Source organism: Calypte anna, chromosome 5A (assembly GCF_003957555.1).
Source record: "Calypte anna isolate BGI_N300 chromosome 5A, bCalAnn1_v1.p, whole genome shotgun sequence".
Lineage (NCBI taxonomy): Eukaryota > Metazoa > Chordata > Aves > Apodiformes > Trochilidae > Calypte > Calypte anna.
The window spans coordinates 37,408,714-37,429,230 of NC_044251.1; the positions used below are offsets into that span (position 1 = coordinate 37,408,714).

General features: G+C 45.9%; 1 protein-coding gene across 1 annotated transcript in view; it reads right to left on the bottom strand.

Annotated features, from left to right (window-relative positions):
- Positions 1-20,517, bottom strand: part of PRKCH (protein kinase C eta) — a 121,006-nt gene that overhangs the window by 16,997 nt on the left and 83,492 nt on the right. The window contains exons 11-12 of the mRNA XM_030451914.1: positions 3,852-3,990; positions 2,704-2,892 (exon numbers count right to left, since the gene is read on the bottom strand). Of these exons, the coding sequence (XP_030307774.1) occupies positions 2,704-2,892; positions 3,852-3,990 (328 nt within the window). The remainder of the gene's footprint in view (positions 1-2,703; positions 2,893-3,851; positions 3,991-20,517) is intronic.

Here is a 20,517-nt window from a genome sequence, read left to right on the forward strand (position 1 = left end):
AGAGCTTTATAACACTCAAGACTAAGTGAACTCTCCCTATTTCTGTTCAAGGTTAAGGCCAGAACTTTTAGTGAGGGAGCAGTCCAGTTATTAAGGCTATTAAGGCCTTAGCCTGCAATACGAGACACCAGGTTCAATTCTCTGGTCTTCCATAGACATCCTGTGCCAAGTAATTACTTACATCTCTGCAGTAGCTTAGTCCCCTGATTTTCCAGAGCTCTTAATAGCACGGGTTAGAATACGAATGAGAAAAAAAAAATCTACATCTTTAGCAGATAGAAAATCATCTTCCTACATAAAATAGCCACAAGGGAATAAAAAAGCCAGGTTCATTTTTCTCTGTTATACTGATACCTAAAAATACTGACTGAACATTATCAGTACACTGCAAATATAATACCTGATCAGATATAGTATTGCTATAATTGAAAAGAAATGAAAGTGTGGGGGTTTTTTCCATTTTAATCTAGAGCCCCAGACACTCTCATGACAGGATGTTTTCTTCCTGTTAAAGCCAATATGCTCTGATGCCTCTAAAAGCTCAGCATGTGAAAGGGAAGAGGAAATGAGGCACTCTTCTAGCAAAGGAGCTTTTGAACCCCAAAGCAGCTGCTATGATGTTGCTGAAATTCAGGCTGTAGCAAACTATCATCAATACTTGAAAAATGGAGAAGGCACTTCCAGGTAGCAGCCACCCAGAGAACAGAAACACTTTAAGATCTGAAGGTCCAGTAAAATTTCAATTGTAACTTCTGACTAAAAAGGCTTCTGGTTAATTCCCTAAATTTCAGCTTTTCCCCAAAGCAGTCATCTGCCTGAGAGAGCAGTGTTTCTCTTGAGCAACGTGTGTGCATTTCAGAGTCGGTTTGGTTTTCATTTGGGTTTCTCCAGCAACATGAGAGACCAGACAAGCAGAGTGGCTGGAGAGGGCACCTTTTTATCAGGCAATATAATCAGCAATTGCAACGCAGACTGTGCAGTTTTGGAGATGTTCAGTCAATCTCTATTCAAATTTTTAGCTCCCTCCTGCCCTCCCTGCTCCCTTCTGGCCCTCTTTCTCCAGTGCTACTCGTTATGCTTGCTGATCATAAAAGGGACTTGCTGTTAAAAGTTGGGCTCTGAACATGGGCTAGACCAGCCTGGAGTAACTGCAGCTTGCACTGGATGTTTCTGTGAGGTTACTATCAGAATTAGGAAAATATTCATCTCTAAGAGGCTAAAACACAAATCATATTTCATTGTACCCTGAAATTCCCATTAAGATGAACATCTACCTGGCCACACTTTACCTCCATCTTATGCTTCTGTATGATACCTGCAACAAACCCACTCCACTATTACTTGTCTCTGCAGCAGAGGAATTGGCTCAGGTTTTCAAGAGCCCTAATCCAACACCTTGGATGCTGCTCCAGAATTTGAACTTCACATTTTTTATTTTTCATATGCTGCAAGCTATTTCCACAATCCAAGTGGGCCTCCAGCATAGCAAATTATCACTTCTGAGCACAACCTGTGATTTCAAAGCACAACCCTTTGCCTCCTCAAGAAGTGGAGTTTGTTCTTAATTGATTTCTGTGGAATTTATCAGACGTATTTTCAGCTACAGAAAGTAATTACTCATTTCACATCTGATGGAAACCTTTTAGGAGAAAACTTCCAGATTTTCACTACTAATGCCCTGATGAAAGCAAACTCTCCTCTTTCCTTTAAATGATCTCATTCATTAACCCATTTCTTTGAGCCAGTGCTTCATGAGGTATTGTAAGTTACAATCTTATCTAGCTATTTCTTTCACCTTCTATTAAAACAATAGTTAGTGCATCCAGTCTTAAACACATCTTTGTTCACACTGATTTTGTAAGGAAAGGAAATACTGTGATCCTTCTCTCTCCAAAGAGTGCTTAGAGTTAATAAGTGATTTTATCAGGGGCAGAAGTCAGTAGCAGAACAGCTAGGTTTCCTGGGTTAACACCCTCATAATTTGATCACCTTTTGATTTATTACAGTATAGCCAGAGAGTTCCAGTGTACTTGGGCACTGCATGCACAGCCTGAAATCCTAAAAGGCTTCATTTCCATGTCATAGGCAAAGATGTGAGGCACACAGATTAAGACAGCTCCTGGGAAAACTCAGCAACACTTGGAAGAACAACATCTAAGTGAGGCCAGCAACAGCTTCCCTCAAACTGTTTGCTGTACAGCCCCATTTATTTTTTTTTGTCTCACAAGCATAAAAATCACAAAGTTGTCTTTGTATGCATGTAGAGAGCAATTCCTAGGGAAAGGCTGATACTACAAGAGTCAGAAAGGAGGATTATCATGACTTCACTTCTTTGCCACTCCAGTTGCATGGAAATCATGTGGTCACTACTATTAAATACTGCTTGTATCTGCTGTTTCTGCTCTGGAAGATGACCATATGTTGTAAATCATTAAGTCACCAGGGGAATGCCCAGACACAGCCATGTACACACTCTGCTTGCCAAGTTGGCTGCTCAACTGTATAAAGGCCATATCTATGCAAACACACCTAAGTGTGGCAGGATTTTTTTTTGTCTGTTTACTCTTCAATTCAAGATAAGAAAAGGGTCAAGATCAGGATAATTGCAATTTCTGAGCACCTGTATCCCTGCTGCTTTACTTAGTTAGACTTAGGCTGAAGAAAGCCAGGGCAGAGAGCATGCAAACAGCCAAAGGAACTCACTGCTTTGAGGATTGCCACTGCATCCTGCTGGAGCCACGTTGGGTACACAACTTCATCATTCAGAATGGCCTCGAAGAGGTCGTCCTCGTTCTCTGCCTCGAAGGGTGCATGGCCACACAGCATCTCGTACAGCAGCACACCCATGGCCCACCAGTCTACATCAGGGCCATACAGCATCTCCTGCAGGATCTGAAAAGGAGATGGGAGAGAAACCCTGAAGCTTCTGAAACTGAGCAGGGGAGGAAAAAGAATTTGGAAAATGAAGGCAGAAGCTCTCGCTATGTCCTAACAGTGCCCTCTGCTAGGCTGGCTCAATGTCTGGTGACACACAGGGACCCCCAGATCAGCACAAAGGTACATCAGATGCACTAAGCAAGGGCTGAGCTACCTTGGTTGTTCACAGGGTCTCCCAGGAAACAAGCCCTTAGAAATTATGCTAAGGCTTAGCAGGAGAAAGGGCATTTCAGCAAAACTGGCTGAGTCTCAGAAGCAACAGAGCATCCCTGTGTGTGGGATGACACCATCTTTTCCTTGCCTCTGGGAAGGAAACATGGACCCAGCCCCAAGAGCAAGGCTTTCAAGCTGGAGAGGGGAAGGAACAGGAGTGTGTGAGAAGAGCACAAACACCAACCACAGACAAAAATTCAATTGTATTGAAGATAGATCTGAAACCCTGACAGAATGTCTGGCAGCATCTGGAGGACAGCTGTTCCTTATAGAGGTATTTATTAATTTTGCAGTGAGACTGAGAAATAACAGGAAAGGAGAGGAAGCCTTAAAGGGAACTGGGAGACAAGGAAGAATTCAAACTCCTTCCAAATCAAACTGGGCCAGTATCTGTGTGTGCCACTCAAGACTTTTGCAGCTATGCCTCCATTTTTTTCACCTCACATTTCCTAAAAATATAAAAATAATAATAAAAAAATATATATAAGCTTATCTTGGTGCCTGAAGATTTACTCATGCTTTGCATGCACAAGGGACTGATAACACAAGCATGCACCTAGGAGGAAACCTTGCACCCAGCAGTGAGATAAGGTGCAGCTAAATACACCAGAGGTTACATTTGCTGCTCCAAAGCTTTTCAAACTGTAACAAGTTTGGTGTTTTGTTTTTTTTTTTTCTGGTGAAAGAAAGTTTTCCTTTACCTCTGGAGCGATGTAGTCTGGAGTACCACAGAAAGTGGCTGTGGTAATGCCATCGTGAATTCCCTCTTTGCACATTCCAAAGTCAGCTAGCTTGCAGTGACCCTCGTAGTCCAGCAGCACGTTGTCCAGCTTCAAGTCCCTGAAACAAGAATCATTCACCAAGTCACCACATGCTTGGAGCAAACCCAGAACAACTGGAGGCTTAACCTGTATAATGGACAAGCCTCATCATCATTATAAAAAAAATAAATAGAAGGCATGCAGGAGTGGTTTTCTTTTGCTGCATCACTTACAAAAGGGAGGGAGGAACAACCACCAGTCTGCTGAACTGCATTTAATATGGGCAGGTGCTTCATGAGTTCACCCACATGGCTTTCCAAACACACCACAAGGCTGGCTGGCAGAGCTCCTGCTCACTTAGCTCTGGGACTCACTGGAGCAGGGGTTGCCAGAGCTGTCAGATTGCACAAGGCTGTCATGATGCTGCAAAAAGCATGGACATGCTCTGAGTCAGCAAAGCACCATGCCAGGAGCAGAGGCTGAGGAGGTGAAGTCTCTTCAAGAGGGCAGCAGGTCCCCTCTTCTTCTGGGTTGTGGGAGGTTAAATCCCAGATTTTGTTGTAGAGGGACAAGCCTGAGTGATAAACCCCACCTGAAACGTCACCAACGCTGAGATGAAAGAAGCTCCTTGCTGACACCATGCAATGCAGCGGTGTCAGCCATCAGAGGAGGCCTCCACCATGAATCAAAGACTTAAAAGTCCTCCCAGGTCTATTGATTCCAGCAGGACTGCATTAATATTAGAAGTGAACATCTCCTGTAGTGCTCTTTCGGGTGGGGACCTCCTTGCCACTGTCTCGAGAGACGTGCTGCCAAACACCACCCTGTAACAGCTGCAGAATGGCACGTTTTCCAATATATCACCTCTAACAGCGCAGGAACTCCTCATCAAAAGCAGAGCTGCCAAAATAACAGAGCCCTTACAAAGCTTATCAGCTTTGCCTGACCTTGAGATTACCTCAGGGAACAGCCCACAGTCAGCAGTGCCATCATGAACACAACCAGAAAGCAAGGGGGTCATCTGCAGGCACAGGAGATGCCTTCCTAAAAATACACACCAGTTTGTAGCACCCCTGCTTTCCAGGTGCCAGACAAGCTCTAGGCACTGTCACAGACAGAGGAAAGGAGCTATGATGGGAGCTCTGTGCAGCATAAAAAATCAGTTACAGTTCATTTTTTGACCCATCTCGGGTCCTGGCCCTCAGAGCAGCTCTGCATGAAAGTTTTGCTATCACCATTTTACTCCCAGGCCTATGCAAAGCCACTTCTCTTCAGATGGCCAAAGAAGGACCAAATAGCTAGATACAATTCAGGTTCTCAGGGATCCTTTATGAAATCCATGCTAGAACTCTATCCATTTTTCTCTCTGGTCAGACATCAATTATCCTGGGAAGAGGGAAGGATGAGGGGGGAGGGGCATTGCAAGGGTGGTGGCAGACCCATATCAATATGAAAACCTATGGGAGAGCTGAAATTTGAATTCAGCTTGATCTCGTTGATCATCAAACTATGATCTTAAAGTTCAAACCAGGTGGTCGATTGCTCTGTTTGCCATTGGAATTTCTACAGCCCACACCACCTCCAGAGGCCTTTCTGGACCTCAAGACAGTTCCCCCTCAACTCCCCTGCTGCAGTGGAAAGCTCAGTGACTCACTGTGCTAGACAATCAGAGCCACATCCTGTCCTAAAGAGATAACAAAAAGTATTATTAGCCTCTTTCAACGGATGGGAAAGCAAGACGTAGAGATTAAGAAATTTGCCTGTGTCCCCCAGAGCAAAGGCTGAACAGCAGCTTCCTGAATCCCAGCTCTGGATCTTCATCACAAGACCATACATCTCTCTGCCCAACTTTTTAACACAGCATGGCAACACAAGCCAGCAAAAAATCTGTTAGGATCCTGCTCTTCCCATCTGAACCACCAGCTACCAGTGAAGTTTGAGTGCTTAGGACAGTGCCCATGCTTGTCTTCTGCTTCAGTGTTTACTCTGGGTGGGATGCTCAGCAGAAGACACTTATTTTTCCCCTTCTGAGAATCAGAAATGGCTACAGAGGCATGTGGGCAAAGGCTTGTCTTGGAAAGGCTTTAGGAGAGCACAGTGAGAGGTATTGTATGTGCTCGCCCATGACAAAATGCCTTCAGCAGCTGTTTACAGCCAAAGCTCCTGTTGCTCTTCCCTGTGGTTCCTGGCAGAGCAGGGAAGCCCTCCAAGCATGAAGGCAGGCTTTGTTTCCAGGAATCTGCAATGATGTGGCTGAAACGCACAGTTTATTCTTGTCTTGGTTTTAACATGCAGCAAACACCTTTTCAGTCTTGGGCAGGCCTGACAGGTTGGGGGGAGGGAAGGGGGTGATCCTAAAGGTGAGACTGGAAGGGAGATTTTGGTGAACCTGCTGGGAGATCCCCCTATCAAATCCCCCTGACTCCCCAGAACATCTGCCACGTCCTAGCATGCTTTGGGGGAAGACTTCAAAATACATCTCCCTCATACCTGAGCCACCTGTAACACAGTCATATACACTGACTGAGCAAGCAGGTTACATCCATGGAGGGCCTGAGGAGCAGAGGCAAGACACAGCTACAAGGCAGGGACAGCTCTGCAGACCAGAGCACCAGCCAGGCTGCCACTTCCCAGCCTCTGCCCCACAGGAGATGCAGCAGAATGCCCCAGATCCCTGTTAGCTGTATAATTCATCATCAAGATGCCAGGTCCTGCACTTTGGCCACAACAGCCCCATGCAGCGCTACAGGCTGGGGACAGAGTGGCTGAGAGCAGCCAGGCAGAAAGGGACCTGGGAGTCTGGGCTGACATGAAGCTGAACATGAGCCAGCAGTGTGCCCAGGAGGCCAAGAAGGCCAATGGCATCCTGGCCTGGATCAGGAACAGTGTGGCCAGCAGGTCCAAGGAAGTGATTCTGCCCTGTACTCAGCCCTGGTGAGGCCACACCTCGAGTCCTGTGTCCAGTTCTGGGCCCCTCAGCTCAGGAAGGAGATTGAGGTGCTGGAGCAGGTCCAAAGGAGGGCAACCAGGCTGGTGAAGGGATCCAGCACAGATCCTATGAGGAGAGGCTGAGGGAGCTGGGGGTGTTCAGCCTGGAGAAGAGGAGGCTCAGAGGAGACCTCATCACTCTCTACAACTCCCTGAAAGGAGGTCGGAGCCAGGGGGGGGTTGGTCTCTTTTCCCAGGCAACTCTCAGCAAGACAAGAGGGCACAGTCTCAAGTTGTGCCAGGGGAGGTTTAGGTTGAAGATTAGAAAGAATTTCTTTACGGAGAGGGTGATCAGACATTGGAATGGGCTGCCCAGGGAAGTAGTGGATTCTCTGTCCCTGGAGATATTTAAAAAGAGACTGGATGTGGCACTCAGTGCCATGGTCTGGGAACTGCAGTAGTGGATCAAGGGTTGGACTTGATGATCTCTTGAGGTCCCTTCCAACCCAGCCAATTCTATGATTCTATGACTCTAAGAGAGTAGGAGCTCCTGCAGGTGCAAGAGGATCCTACGTGTGCGGCATCCTCCCAGAAGGACTCTCTCAATGTAACAGCCATTAAAGTGTCTGCCTTTTGCTGAGCGAGTACAGTTTTAACAACCCAAGGCAAACCTCCAGCTCTTTAGCTTCTCTACATTGCATGTTAAACCCATTAATAGTGCCTGTTGCCTCCTCCCAAGCTGGGATATTGGCTTCTCCTGACTTCTTTCCAGCAACGTGAAATCCAAAACTTGCATTTTCTATTTTCACATCACCTGTAACGTGACATCAGGCTGCTCATGCTTGCTCAGGCACTCTGGCTACGTGCAGATCATTTCAGAAGAGGCCCTCCCATGACCAAAGATGACTTCTCAATGCTCTTCACCTGGCAAGGACACAGAAGATGCCCCCATACATCCCTCTCGGGGTGCAGGTCTTGTAGGTCAGAACAGGCTCAGCTACACGGCTTCTTTGGAAGCCTGCTCTCTCCAGCTGCCCTGTTAGATAATTCTCTGGGAAAGCTGTGGTTTGGTCTCGTGTTTGAGCATTTGTCTCAAGCAGTCTCAGCAGTTGTAAGCTCTGTGCTCCCTGCTCGATGCTGACAGCTCTCCCCATGCATGTGAACCAGCACAGCTACATGAGAGGAAAAACACAGACTGGCTTCTGAGATTCACAAGCAGCTCTTCATTTTTGCAGTACAGAATTCTGGGAAGCTGATGAAACTGAAAGTCATCCAGCTTAGCAAGCCCAAATCTACCTCATTTCCTTCATACTTGCATTTTCCATTCAATATTTTTAGCAGTCTGATGAAGCAGTAATGGCAGAGAGGTTCTCTGAGGGCTGCAATTTCTAAGGTAATGCTGAGGTTCTGCCTTTCACTGGCAAACATCGACTGGAAATGAGGCTTCATTCTGCCTCAGAAAGGCTTCATTCTGCCTCAGAAAGGCTTCATTCTGCCTCAGAAAGGCAGCCTTTGTCCTTGCAGGCAGCTTCAGCACATTGGCTCAGTGGCCTTGGTTTAGTCTAAGACCCAGAAGAAATGATAAAATGATCTACTTCAACATCACTGACTGGAAAAAGGTGCATTTTACACATCCTCCCCTTGAGTTTAAAATTTGTAATAACTAAATAAAATACAAATTACAATTGCAGATGATCCAGTCCCTTCCTCAAGCATCTGTGAAATGCAATTTTCCTTTGCACAAGGGAGTTTTGCCAGTGAATATGGGCATACACATACCTGCCACTAGCTCTGCTCAGATCATCTCACTCCTGATGTAGAAACTAAATATAAAAGGATGAGGTTTGGAGGTCTGGGGTTTTTTTTTTCCTCTTTTGGTTTCATCATCCTGCGTTTTAAGGGCTGTGCATGTTGTAAGAATCTTCTTTGCAGGAGCAGTGGTGGCAGAAACTAGGTCTAGTTTCAATGCCTCAGTTTGATGTTCTTCCATCTTTAGTAATTCCAAAAGTTCAAATTAAAGTTTGTAAAGCTGTTCACATCCAAGTGCAAATCGTTTAGTCATGAAAGATGTAGGTACAGAGTGCTGGGAGCTAGCCATAAACATAGGTGAGACTAGTGTAACAATCCAGCCAAATGTTAAAAAAAAAAAAATACATACACTCAATTAAAAATGAAATTCAAAAAAACCTGAAATTAGCCTAATGAATGATTTTGGTAGTTCTGAAAGAGAGAATTGTGCTTTTCCAGGCCTTCAGCATTCAAGCCCATTTAGATACTTTTGGAAATGCCTTTGGGATGAGTAAATATACACTCAAACCTGCTTTGCAGGCAGGGAGTAGATTTTGATTTTTCTCCACCTCTTCTGCTGAAGTAATTTTATTTCATAGAAATACTTAAATCTCCATCACAATGGAGAGAAATATGCTTCTATTGCCTGCTCTGGTAGCCAAAACAATACACTTCCAACTCCTGCTCCAGTGAAATAGTAATTGCTTTTCGTAACATGAAGCAACTTCAACAGAGGAGAATGAAAAAGAGACAACCTGTGGAATAGCACAGTTGGTAAGATACTTATCAAAGAGGTCAGATTTTTAAAGTAGGAGGCCTTGATCCAAGTACAGTGGACAACAGATTTAAACTGGTATTTTGACTAAATGAAGAGAACAGATGAGATCTCAGTTTTATGTAATGCCCTAAATACTCAGGTGAAGCCAATTGTTTCCCATTTTCCTTTACATTCATTAATAACATCCAAACCAAAATATTTTATTTTACCTACATACCAACACTCTCTTGAGTTGAAAAAAACAAAATAAACCCCAGTTGTTTAAAAAAGCCTTAATTATTTGGGGTCCACAAAACGTGAAATATTTTTCTTTTTTTCCACATTAAAGTTTGGAAACTCAGTTACCAAACTCAAAGCAAATAATTATTTCACCATTCCATTCTCACCAGTTTTTGACTAGGGACATCCATGTTTTCTTCCTGAGTGCCTTGGATTGTAAAGAACTTAAAAACTTCTTCACAGCAAATGGTTCACATCTCCCACATTTTTCTAACAACAATTTATATTTATATTTAAAGTCAAGTAAATTTTTATCATCAGAAATTCCTATTCAAAGCAAATTTCCTGAGCAGTGGTAAAGCTGAGTGTCAGCACACAGTAAATAAAGGCTAAAGAAGACACTTGCTATATATTCTACTAGATTTAGGACATAAAACCCCAGGCTGACCTGCTGATATTTGCTTACTTGCTACCACATATTTAGGGTAGGGGGAAATATTGAAAACAGGTTACTGGTCTTTGAAAAATGAAATCAGATACAAGAAAAAGGTCAAGCTGCACTTAGCTGAAAAAAAAAAGTTTGAAGTCTTGAGTTTTGCTGCCGAATACAAGGACGAGATGCTGTTCCCTTCCAGCCTCAGAAGCTTCCTCCAATTTGATTCCTGCCGTACTTTAATGGGGAAAATCAAGAGCTGGAACTTACTGAGGGCACCTTCAGGGGCCCAGAATCAAAGGAAAAACCAGAGGTAAGACCCAGCACTGTTAAAAAGTGTATTACCAGTGAGTAGCCATTTCCTTGCACCACCGCTTGGGGTTTCATGTGGAAAGCAGTGCTTTATCCACCCAATGCTTCACTCTGCAACCCCTAAACCCTGTGGGATTTAGTCCACGTGCTCTGTTCTTCCAGGCACTGCACAAAGTAATATCGAAATACAGCACAGGGACTGCAAAACATCACATCAACTCCTTGTTTTCTCAAACAACATCCTCTTGGGTACAGAAAATGTGCCTTCTGTTTTCCAGTCATCTTCTGAGATGGAAAGCTGTTTGTACCATCAGGATGCCCAACTGTGGCAGGCATACTGCAACTAGCAGGACAACTAATGGGATTGAACCAAAGAGATCTCCCTGGGTATTTGTAATTCATAATTACCAGAAATAGCAGCAAGGTGCCTTTCTCCATTGTCCTGACAACCAGAAGTTGTTTTCAACAGCTGACCACACTGAAGTCTTTGGGGACTGGAAATACAGCCACGACGGCTCCAGACTGAACTTCTGCATTTCTCAGAAATAAAGCAAAACCAGAAATGTGACATAATGATACAAGAATCCTACTCAGACCCAGGATAAGTAGTATGAGCAAGTGAAACTCCACTGAAAATTAACACTCACTGCTAGGCTGTACAACAGGAGACAGCCACCCATCCTTCCTGGCTGCTCTGTGCAGCCGTAGGAGGAAGAGAAGGAACATATATCCCACAGGCATCTCAATACCCTGCACTTCGCTAGCGTGAAGTTCATCACCATTCTGGGGGATTTTACAGTCTCACCCCATCACAGCACATTTTAGATGCCACAGAGGGCTGTGGAGAAGGAACCTGGCAGAACATAACAGAACCTCATGGCTTTTCCCCTAACCTGACTCTGGCATGCAGAGCACAAACCCTTTGAAATGCTCTGTATCCATGTGTTAGGTTAAAGGCATGGTGGATCATTGCCACACAGCCTCCAAAGCAGACTCCACCTCTCTTGCATAGAGGAGGATGGTACAGAGTGATGCAATATGGACTCATGTCTGGGGTCAGATACAAAGCCAGAAGGCATTGCTGAACTTCTCTGAAAACTCACACCCAAGCACATGGCCAAGGATCACTCCAGAGGTGAAGATGGGTGATGGGTGTTTGAATTTGTGCAAGACAGAAGGAGATCCTCATACCCACGTGCATCTGTGCTCCTCAGTATGCCCAAAGGCACCCTGCAGCAGTCCTATGCACTTGCAGGGATAGGTCTGATGAAGCTTTAAAATAAATACTTGCTCTGCTGCTTGGGCTTCAGACTAAACCCTGACTGGCAAGTACTTGTATCCAGAAGCACTGTGCTATTATGGCTAAGCTTAAAAGTCAAGCAGCCCTTGAAGCACAAGGACAAGTTTCTGCAGGCCATCTGCCCGGGTTAGGGCAGCACCATGGGGTTTTTGGCAGAGATGGGCTGGAACCTGGTTCTGTTGGCTCCCCATCTGCCTAAACCCTTCCTGTTGGCAGGGTCTCCCTGGAAGCTGGTTCCCCAGACCACATCAGAGCACGGGTGCTCCCAGCCTCCCCAGGGTGCCACTCTGAAGATGAAGCAGTGCCCAAGGCACTGACTTCTCTTATGGCAAAGATGCTGGTTTTACTTGGGATCCAAGACCTCTCTGATGGTTTGAAGCACCAGCAGTCCCACCTCCCCTCCCTCTGGGCACTTCAGAAAAGCATCTGTGGAAGCTAAGACAATTACCAACATGATGTCATTACTATTGAAATGAACAAGCATGATTCATCCTCTGGTTAAATTAGGGGTGCTTGACTAAAGTATACAGGCACCGACTGAAAAAAACCCCACAGCATACCACAACAGATAATCACAAAGCTTCCACCACCTTAGTGGGGCTGAACCTGAGCGGTCCAGATCCAGTGGGACCCCACAGGTTCCCCAAGTACCTTCAGGCTCAGGCACACCTATAAGCTTTATTATATGCAAGGCAGCTGTAAGAGAGCTAATGATAGTTTCCCAAGGCAGTTTTACGAGACCAAAAAGACATTCTTGTGAAATGGGGCAGCTGAGAGCCAGAGCCATTACTGCTGAAACACAGACATGCTAGAGACTGCTGTGTTGGAGTAATCCCAAAGGTGGCACAATCCACATATATTTATATGTCCACATTTGTGTGCCTATATATATTTTTGTATATATGTGCAAACAATATATATATATTATTTACTGCATTTTTATGCAGGACTCTAGTTAGGAAAGAGGAGTTAAACTTGAGGTATTTCTCTGAATCCTGGAGCAAAAAGTCCTCCCATTTCCTACAGGAAGGGGAGACATGGACAGAAAAAGGCTTCGTGTCCAGCTCTTGGTATGCATGCCACACACTCCCTCTCCGGATGAACTGCCAGCCTAGTCCTGTGATAGACTCCTCGGTCCCACTGGGCAGTGACACTGGAATTTGCTGGCCCTGAAACATCACTGGCTGAGTTGCTCCCAACAGAGCTTCTATTTTATTCTTGCCAGAAAAAAAGAAGAGGGGAAAAAAAAAACAAACCCAAACCAAACCACAATGCTTCTTTCTGTGAGTCCCCTTGCCTGAGGTCTTTAGAGGAGGCGTACAACAGACTGGAGACCTAAATGCATGACCAAGAATCAGGTGTAGACTTTTGACTGACAGTGTGCCAAGAGAGGATAAAAAGTGTAAGACTGTAATGTCACCTTGACAAAAATAGACCAGCGTCGATTCAAAGCCTGATACAGAAATTAAAATGAAATCAGGTCTGTGCCTATGGCCCAAGATGGTCCCAACACTTCAAGATGGAGTGAAAGTGTTACCCAAGATGAACCATCACCAACTGTCCATGGCTCACTGTAGAGCTACTCAAAAGGTCCTGACCCAGGACTGAGGTTTCCTGGCAGGATCAGGACAGGACTGTGTTGCTGAAAAGGCTCCTCTTTCCACCAGCACAGAGTGTCCTCATGTCACCACTGCATGTCACCAAGCTTGCTTTGGGGGAATTAGACAGTAGCTCATACTAAAGTGACTCTGCTGCACTGTCACTGCTAATCTCACAGCTGACATGAAATCCAGCCTCCCCAGAGTCTTAAGAGTCTTAGGGGGGATGTTTTACTTCAGGAAATAACAAAGGAAAGGAAAAAAAAAAAAAAAAAAGAAATCAACAGTAAAGGTGGCCCTATCCATACAGTTATGTCTTCAAATGCCTCTGGCAATGGCTTGGGCAGCAAACAGACCTGAGGTATCACTGGTAATGCCAGCAGGGATCTGTGGGGAAGACATTCCTGCACTGAACCTATATGTCTTGTCAGGCAGACTTCTCCATATTCATCCCATATGGGTAAGATTCACTTTACTCTGACCCTGAATTCAGGGAAATCATCCAATAAAGTCCTGGTTTGGTCGATTTTGGATTAGGGGCCTGGAAAAATTAAAACTACTTCATCTTATGAAGGCTCTCAGTTGCAGATCCAGATTTATACAGCTCAGGCTATAGGTGTTAAGCTCCTTTCTACAGTAGAATGAAGAAAGCTGAAAGCAAAAGCATTCTGTATTTTTAGACAGTTTTTTTGTTTAAAAGCACTTCGCCCAGTAGATTTCCACTGCAAAAATTATCATTAACTTCTGATGGAGCAACACTGGGGCAGCGTGGATGCTTTTGAAAAATCTCACCATTTGCACCAAAACTTTAGGCACACAGCTAAGAGCAATGTCAGTGCTAGTGACACACTGTGGGCACAAAACAGACAGACCTCCCAGTACTGCACAGCAGTGGATACTGCCTAGCCCTCCTTGGAAATAAGTTAAAATTTACTTCCTAGGAGATGCTGCCTTGAGAGCTGTTTCTTAAGAAACTGAGATCATCACCGGTGTCATTGATTCTCTTTTTTCCTTATGCTCCAGCAAGACTGCAAGCAAACAAAATGTTTTCCTGACTGCTCTGATCTCCCTGCTTTTCACCACAGTGATCACTCCAACAGCAGCAGTAAAATCAGATGGAAGAGGTATGTGTAGGAACTTAGCAAACGGGTCATTATCCCAAGATTTAGTTTCTCATTTCATGTGGATTAGTGTTGCTATTCATTCATTACAGGTGATTCACCTGGGGCTGTGTGAAGTATCCTGGCTAAACAGGGCAGAGCCCTGGCTTGGCTGGACATGCTGAGCTCTCTGCTGTCCCTCTTTTCTGAGGATTCCTCCCAAGCTGCCTGTGCAAAGGCACTGATCTGTGAGCTATACCAGCAGGGGCAGGACGAGATCCCATGTGCCACCCCAAAGGCCATACAAGCAGCAAACAGCCCCCAAACTGCCCATGAGCAATGCTGGTCAGTATTGTCCCCATGTCACATCAGGTACTTAACCCATAAGTCTCTTTGCTCAGGGCTCCCTCTCCAGCTAGCAGAGTGTTTTCCCAAGGCAATTCAGCTCCCATAAAATTTGACTCACCAGCTGGCAAAGATACCTAAGTTCCCAAATTAGGTGCCTTAGCTGGTTGCCTGACTACAGGGAAAGCAGAAATAACTTAGAGCAGGAGTTAATCCATACTCAGCTGACATGGCTGCCACACACAAAAAGCTGCCAGCTCCCTTGTTCCCATAATATCTGAAACAAATGAATCAGAAAATGAAAATGAGCACTGTCTTAACTGACGCCATCCATAAAAAGGATAGAAATGCAACCTGAATGAAGCAGGTTTGTCTTTATACTGCTGACTTCTTGAATATTTAGCCCACACATCTCTCAAGTCCCTGCCTGAGATTCAGTGCAACCCAACTGGCATCTCCCCAGTCTGCAGAAGGGCACTTTGGCCTCTGAAATATGGGACCATGGAGGAGGATACTCAATGGTTCTGTATGTCTGTCTCTCTAGGAATATGCCTGCTAGCATGACTTGGCTTTCTGTGGTGTCACATGAGAAGGTGGCTTTCCAGCCCAAATAAATGACCCAGCCCATCCATGGGCATCTACAGTCATATCCCTGCAACACGAGGAATCAGAGTCCCTTTCCTTCCATCACCCAATACACAAAGTTTCAACTCAAGGAGGGGCACTGAGAAGTTTATTTAAGGGAAGCCCAAGGGTCATTTTCAGGACAGGAACAGAAGTAATGACTAACTTCATTATACAGCAAGATTCAGCTAAGATGGAATTGGGGGGGTGTTACCCACATGCAGCGTGTGCCTTCCAGTTGACTCAGAGTCAACTCATGCTCTGACTCTGTGTGTTCACTCTTCTTTCCATGACCAGAATGCATTGCTTGTTGCAAGGTAACTACAACAACTGTTCTTAACTCACCCTTTTCCAGGCCAATACCACAGACTACAGGACTCTCAGGTTTACTGTTTTAACTGGGGAAGATCTGGAGCTGTCAGGTCCCTCTCGTTTACACAGGCCTTGAATATAGGCTTGATGTTCCCAAGTATAAATCCCTTTGTGCAGGAAAAAGATAACACAAACCCTCTCTGAAACTTGTTTCTAATCTAGGGAGACAAGAAACAACATGCAATTTGGACAGAAATCTTTGCTGAGGTGATGACACCAGACGAAAAGTCAGAATTAAAGACTTTCCATTTAAACCTCCCATGCTTACACAGGTCAGAATTGCACAACACTACACATTTTCTATCACAATACAAAAGTTAGTCAACTGGAGGGCAAGATGTTTGTAAAAAAACTCCTTGTCTGTGCTTGCTAAAGGTACACTCAGGTGACATGTAAAGTGCATTGGTTTTAGTTCATGTCCTCATTGAAGTTTAACACACTCCACCTACAAAACTATATTTTTATTTTGTGGCAGGAAAGCAGTTCTTAATGTTATTGACAGTTCCAGTGGGTTCAGTCATCAAGTACTTCAAACTCATGTACACAGCCAAATGCTACTAACTCTCAGACTGGACTGCTGTTTTCAGATACTCCCCTCATGAATAAATAATTGATTTAGGACTAATGGAAGGCCACAGGGGATCAGGGGAAGCAAAATGACTCTTTACTTCCCTGAGCAAAAGTAAAAAAAAAAAAAAAAAGTCATTTATTTTAATATTAATACATTGAAATATACCACCCTCAGAAGATATACTAAAGCTGACAAATTGCTGGAACCATTCAAGATAGGCTGTGGAGACAAGAAAAAGTAGATGACCTGGGGATATGTGCTCTGGGGATACCAGACATGTGTGGTTTACCTGTCCCCCATTTCTGTTCTCAAGCAAGCTTCACAGCACTTTATTTTACAAATGGTTTGCAAACCTCTTCATGATTTTGTGCTAGACTGTAATAGAAAAGCAATCACACCATGACACAGCAGACACTTTCACATCAAGATTGTATCCATGTGTACTGGGAATCAATTTTTAAACACAGGTTACTTTCCCTTCCCACTCTACACTGTCTCTGTAGTGACTCAGGAAGCACCACAGTTACATGATGCAAACCCATCTTGATACCTCTCCAGCCAATTCCTTGATTTTCTTCTACTGGTTTTGAATCTCTGCGTTTCCATAGCACATGTCTGTGTGCCCACAGCCAACACTGCTACCTGGAATTCAGTCCCTGGGCATAGTTCTCTGCCCCTAGACCAAGAGCTTTGCTGTCTGTCGTGGCATCACCAGCAACTTCCATCATAGCTGGAATGAACCAAAACAGAAAACACCCAACAAGAAGACAGCCCCCATCAACAGCCTTTCCATCCCCCACAGCAACCAAAGCATGCAACCAGAGCAGTTCTGCCCAGACACAGAGTGGGTTCAGCTGACACCCAGTACACTGTTTGGAATCATTCTGGTGGGAAAAGACCTTTAGATCACCAAGTCCAACCATTAACCTTAAGTCTACTGAGTCCAGTGCTAAACCATGTCCCTAAGCACTGTACCTACACATCTTTTAAACACCTCCAAGGATGGCAATTCAACCACCTCCCTGGGCAGGCTGTTCCAGTGTTTGATAGCTCTTTCAGTGAAGAAGTTTCTTCTAATATCTAACCTGGGGCAGCAGGCTCTTCCCCAGACCTAACCCAGCCTTCAGGGATCAGGCATAAGCACGTTCCAACTGCAGAGTCCCGGGTGAGCCTGTATGGCTAAGTTCTTTGTCAAGTGCTTCTCCACCTCAGTTTTCTATCTCAAGGCAAAGAACTCCAAACAGATCCTGACCGATCTGCTGCCCACATGGCACCTTCATACCACAGAGGTCAGAGCTCCAGCACTGGTGTCACACTGCCCAAATACACTGTTCAACCCAGCAGCAAGCAAGCAGAGCTCCTCTTTGTCCTCAGTTGCCCTGGGCATCTGGAGTTTTTTTCTATCACCTGATGAGCAACACTCTGGCTTTTCCCTCATGTTTGGAACTGAGACAGAACACAGACCGGGACTCAGCTTCTTCCCACATCTTTACAGGGAAGCATTTGGGTTCAGCTCTGGCCAGCCACAGAGCTGTTTTTTAAAAGAAAAAGACATCAAGGTCCCTCTCTCTGATGATTTAAGCCTTCTCCTCCAGCACAGCCACATTGCTTTCCTATCTGAACCTGCTCTTCCATGCCCTGTCCTACCCATGCTTTTTGGGGTAGGGAGGGGTGCTGTGTGGGTTTGGTTCCTTGCAGGGAGCTGCAGTGATGGCAGGGAAATCCAGCACATCCCCAGGGTGCTACAACCAACCTCAGCATCAGGAGGAAGGCCCTGTACATGGCACAGCTCCAGGCTTCACCCTCAGCAAAGGGCCACATTCCAAGCAGCTACAGGAATGGAAAGATTCCCTGGGTCACAGTGGCTGAGCTGCATCACGGCTCTCTGGGGTGCTACCCCAGGCTTTCAGGTGGACCCCCTTCTCTCCGTCACCTTCCCTGCTTTTCAGCTGGACCCCCTCCCCCCCCGTCACCTTCCCTGCTTTTTGCCACACTCCAACACATTTGCTGGGACCACGCAGACCTTCTGCTCCTCCCTGACACAGCCTGAGCCTTTCTCAGCCTGGAAAAATCTTCTTCCCCCCATCTGAGTCCTACACTGTCCTATTGCTGGCGTAAACCACAGATTACTTCATAACTTTCTGGCACCCACAGTCCACATCATCACCCCGTGAGTGGGATGGGTCACATACGCATGAAAGCACCTGGGTAAAACCACAGAAGGGTTAAACCCGCAGTGGGCTGAGGGAAAACACAACCCTACAAAGGGTTCTCACAGGAGCCAGAGGCTGTGACTCACCCGGAGGGGCTGCACAAAACCAGGACTTTCATCCAGACCCACCAGGAATTTCCTTAAGGACGTTCTTTCCCCAGAGACAGGGGAAGGAAGGTGCCTCACTTCTGCCATCAGAGAGCAGACCCAGTGACTGCCCTGCCAGGAGGGGAATCACTAGTGTCCAGCCAACTGTTTCCAGTCTGGCTAAAAACAGGATAACGGGAGACTAATTGCTTCACTGGAGGAAAAAAAACCCACAATAAAAACAAAAGGAAAAAACAAAAAGCAAACAAACAAAAAAACCCCAACCAGTCTGGAGTGCCCCAGTTATTTTGTAGACTGTTGTTGTTTGGGTGAGTTTCCATCCTGGTTTAACAGCATTAATGACTTCAATTGCAGGAGGATGGGGGAGGAAAGTCATTAGGGTGAGAATACGACCCACACAGGCATCTCTTGCCCAGCACACACTTCTGCCCCACACAATCTCTGCAGCCCTGCTGGCAAAGAGAGCCTCGCATCCCTCCTTCCTCCAGCTCCTCAGAATGAGGAAGGCGCCTGAGAGCAAAGGGAGACATTAAGTTTTCCTGTTTAATCTGTCTGACTGAAAATGCCAGGCTCCCTGCAGCTCATGCTGCAGCTAACAGCATGTTAGCTGTGCTCAGCAGCATCTCCAGAAAAACTGCTGTCCCTTCTCAGTGGCAGGGAAACAGAAAACATCCCAAAAGAGCAGATGTTCCAGGAGAAAGCAGCAGAGCTCAAAGCCTGTAAAACAAAGTATGTTTTGTTTTGTTTGCAGAAGCCTCACTGAAATTTCTGAGAATACTTCTGGTGCCCAGAGAGACAGAATTAAACCTAAAGCCAAGACACGTAATTAACGTTGAAATTCTTCCTTACATAGCAGTGCCTGGGACACAGCCACTCACTTGGCCAAAGCTGCCAACAACCCAACAAAAACAGGCCAAGGAAAACCCAGAGAGCCAGGAGTACCTGTGTTACACCCAGTGGCTACAGGATCCTTACATACTCAGTGTGAGTTTCAGGGAATTAGTGACCATAGAATCATAGAATTGGCTGGGTTGGAAGGGACCTCAGAGATCATCAAGTCCAACCCTTGATCCACTCCCACTGAAGTTCCCAGCCCATGGCACTCAGTGCCACATCCAGTCTCTTTTGAAATATCTCCAGGGGTGGAGAATCCACTACTTCCCTGGGCAGCCCATTCCAATGGCTGATCACCCTCTCCGTAAAGAAATTCTTTCTAATCTCCAATCTAAACCTCCCCTGGCACAACTTGAGACCCTGCCCTCTTGTCTTGCTGAGAGTTGCCTGGGAAAAGAGCCCAACCCCGCCCTGGCTCCAACCTCCTCTCAGGGAGTTGTAGAGAGTGATGAGGTCTCCTCTGAGCCTCCTCTTCTCCAGGCTGAACACCCCCAGCTCCCTCAGCCTCACCTCATAGGATCTGTGCTCAAGTCCTTTCCCCAGCCCAGCTGCCTCCTTTGGACTCGCTCCAGCACCTCAATCTCCTTCCTGAACTGAGGGGCCCAAAACTGGACACAGTACTCGAGGTGTGGCCTCACCAGGGCTGAGTACAGGGGCAGAATCACTTCCTTGGACCTGCTGGCGACGCTGTTCCTGATCCAGCCCAGGATGCCATTGGCCTTCTTGGCCACCTGGGCACACTGCTGGCTCATGTTCAGCTTCCTGGCAATCCAGACTCCCAGGTCCCTTTCTGCCACTCTGTCCCCAGTGTGTAGCGCTGCATGGGCTTGTTGTGGCCAAAGTGCAGGACCCGGCACTTGGCCTTGTTGAACCTCATCCCGTTGGAATCAGCCCAACTCTCCAGTCTGTCCAGGTCCCTCTGCAGAGCCCTCCTGCCTTCCAGCTGATCCACACTCCCCCCCAGCTTAGTGTCGTCTGCAAATTTGCTGATGATGGACTCAATTCCCTCATCTAAATCACCAAT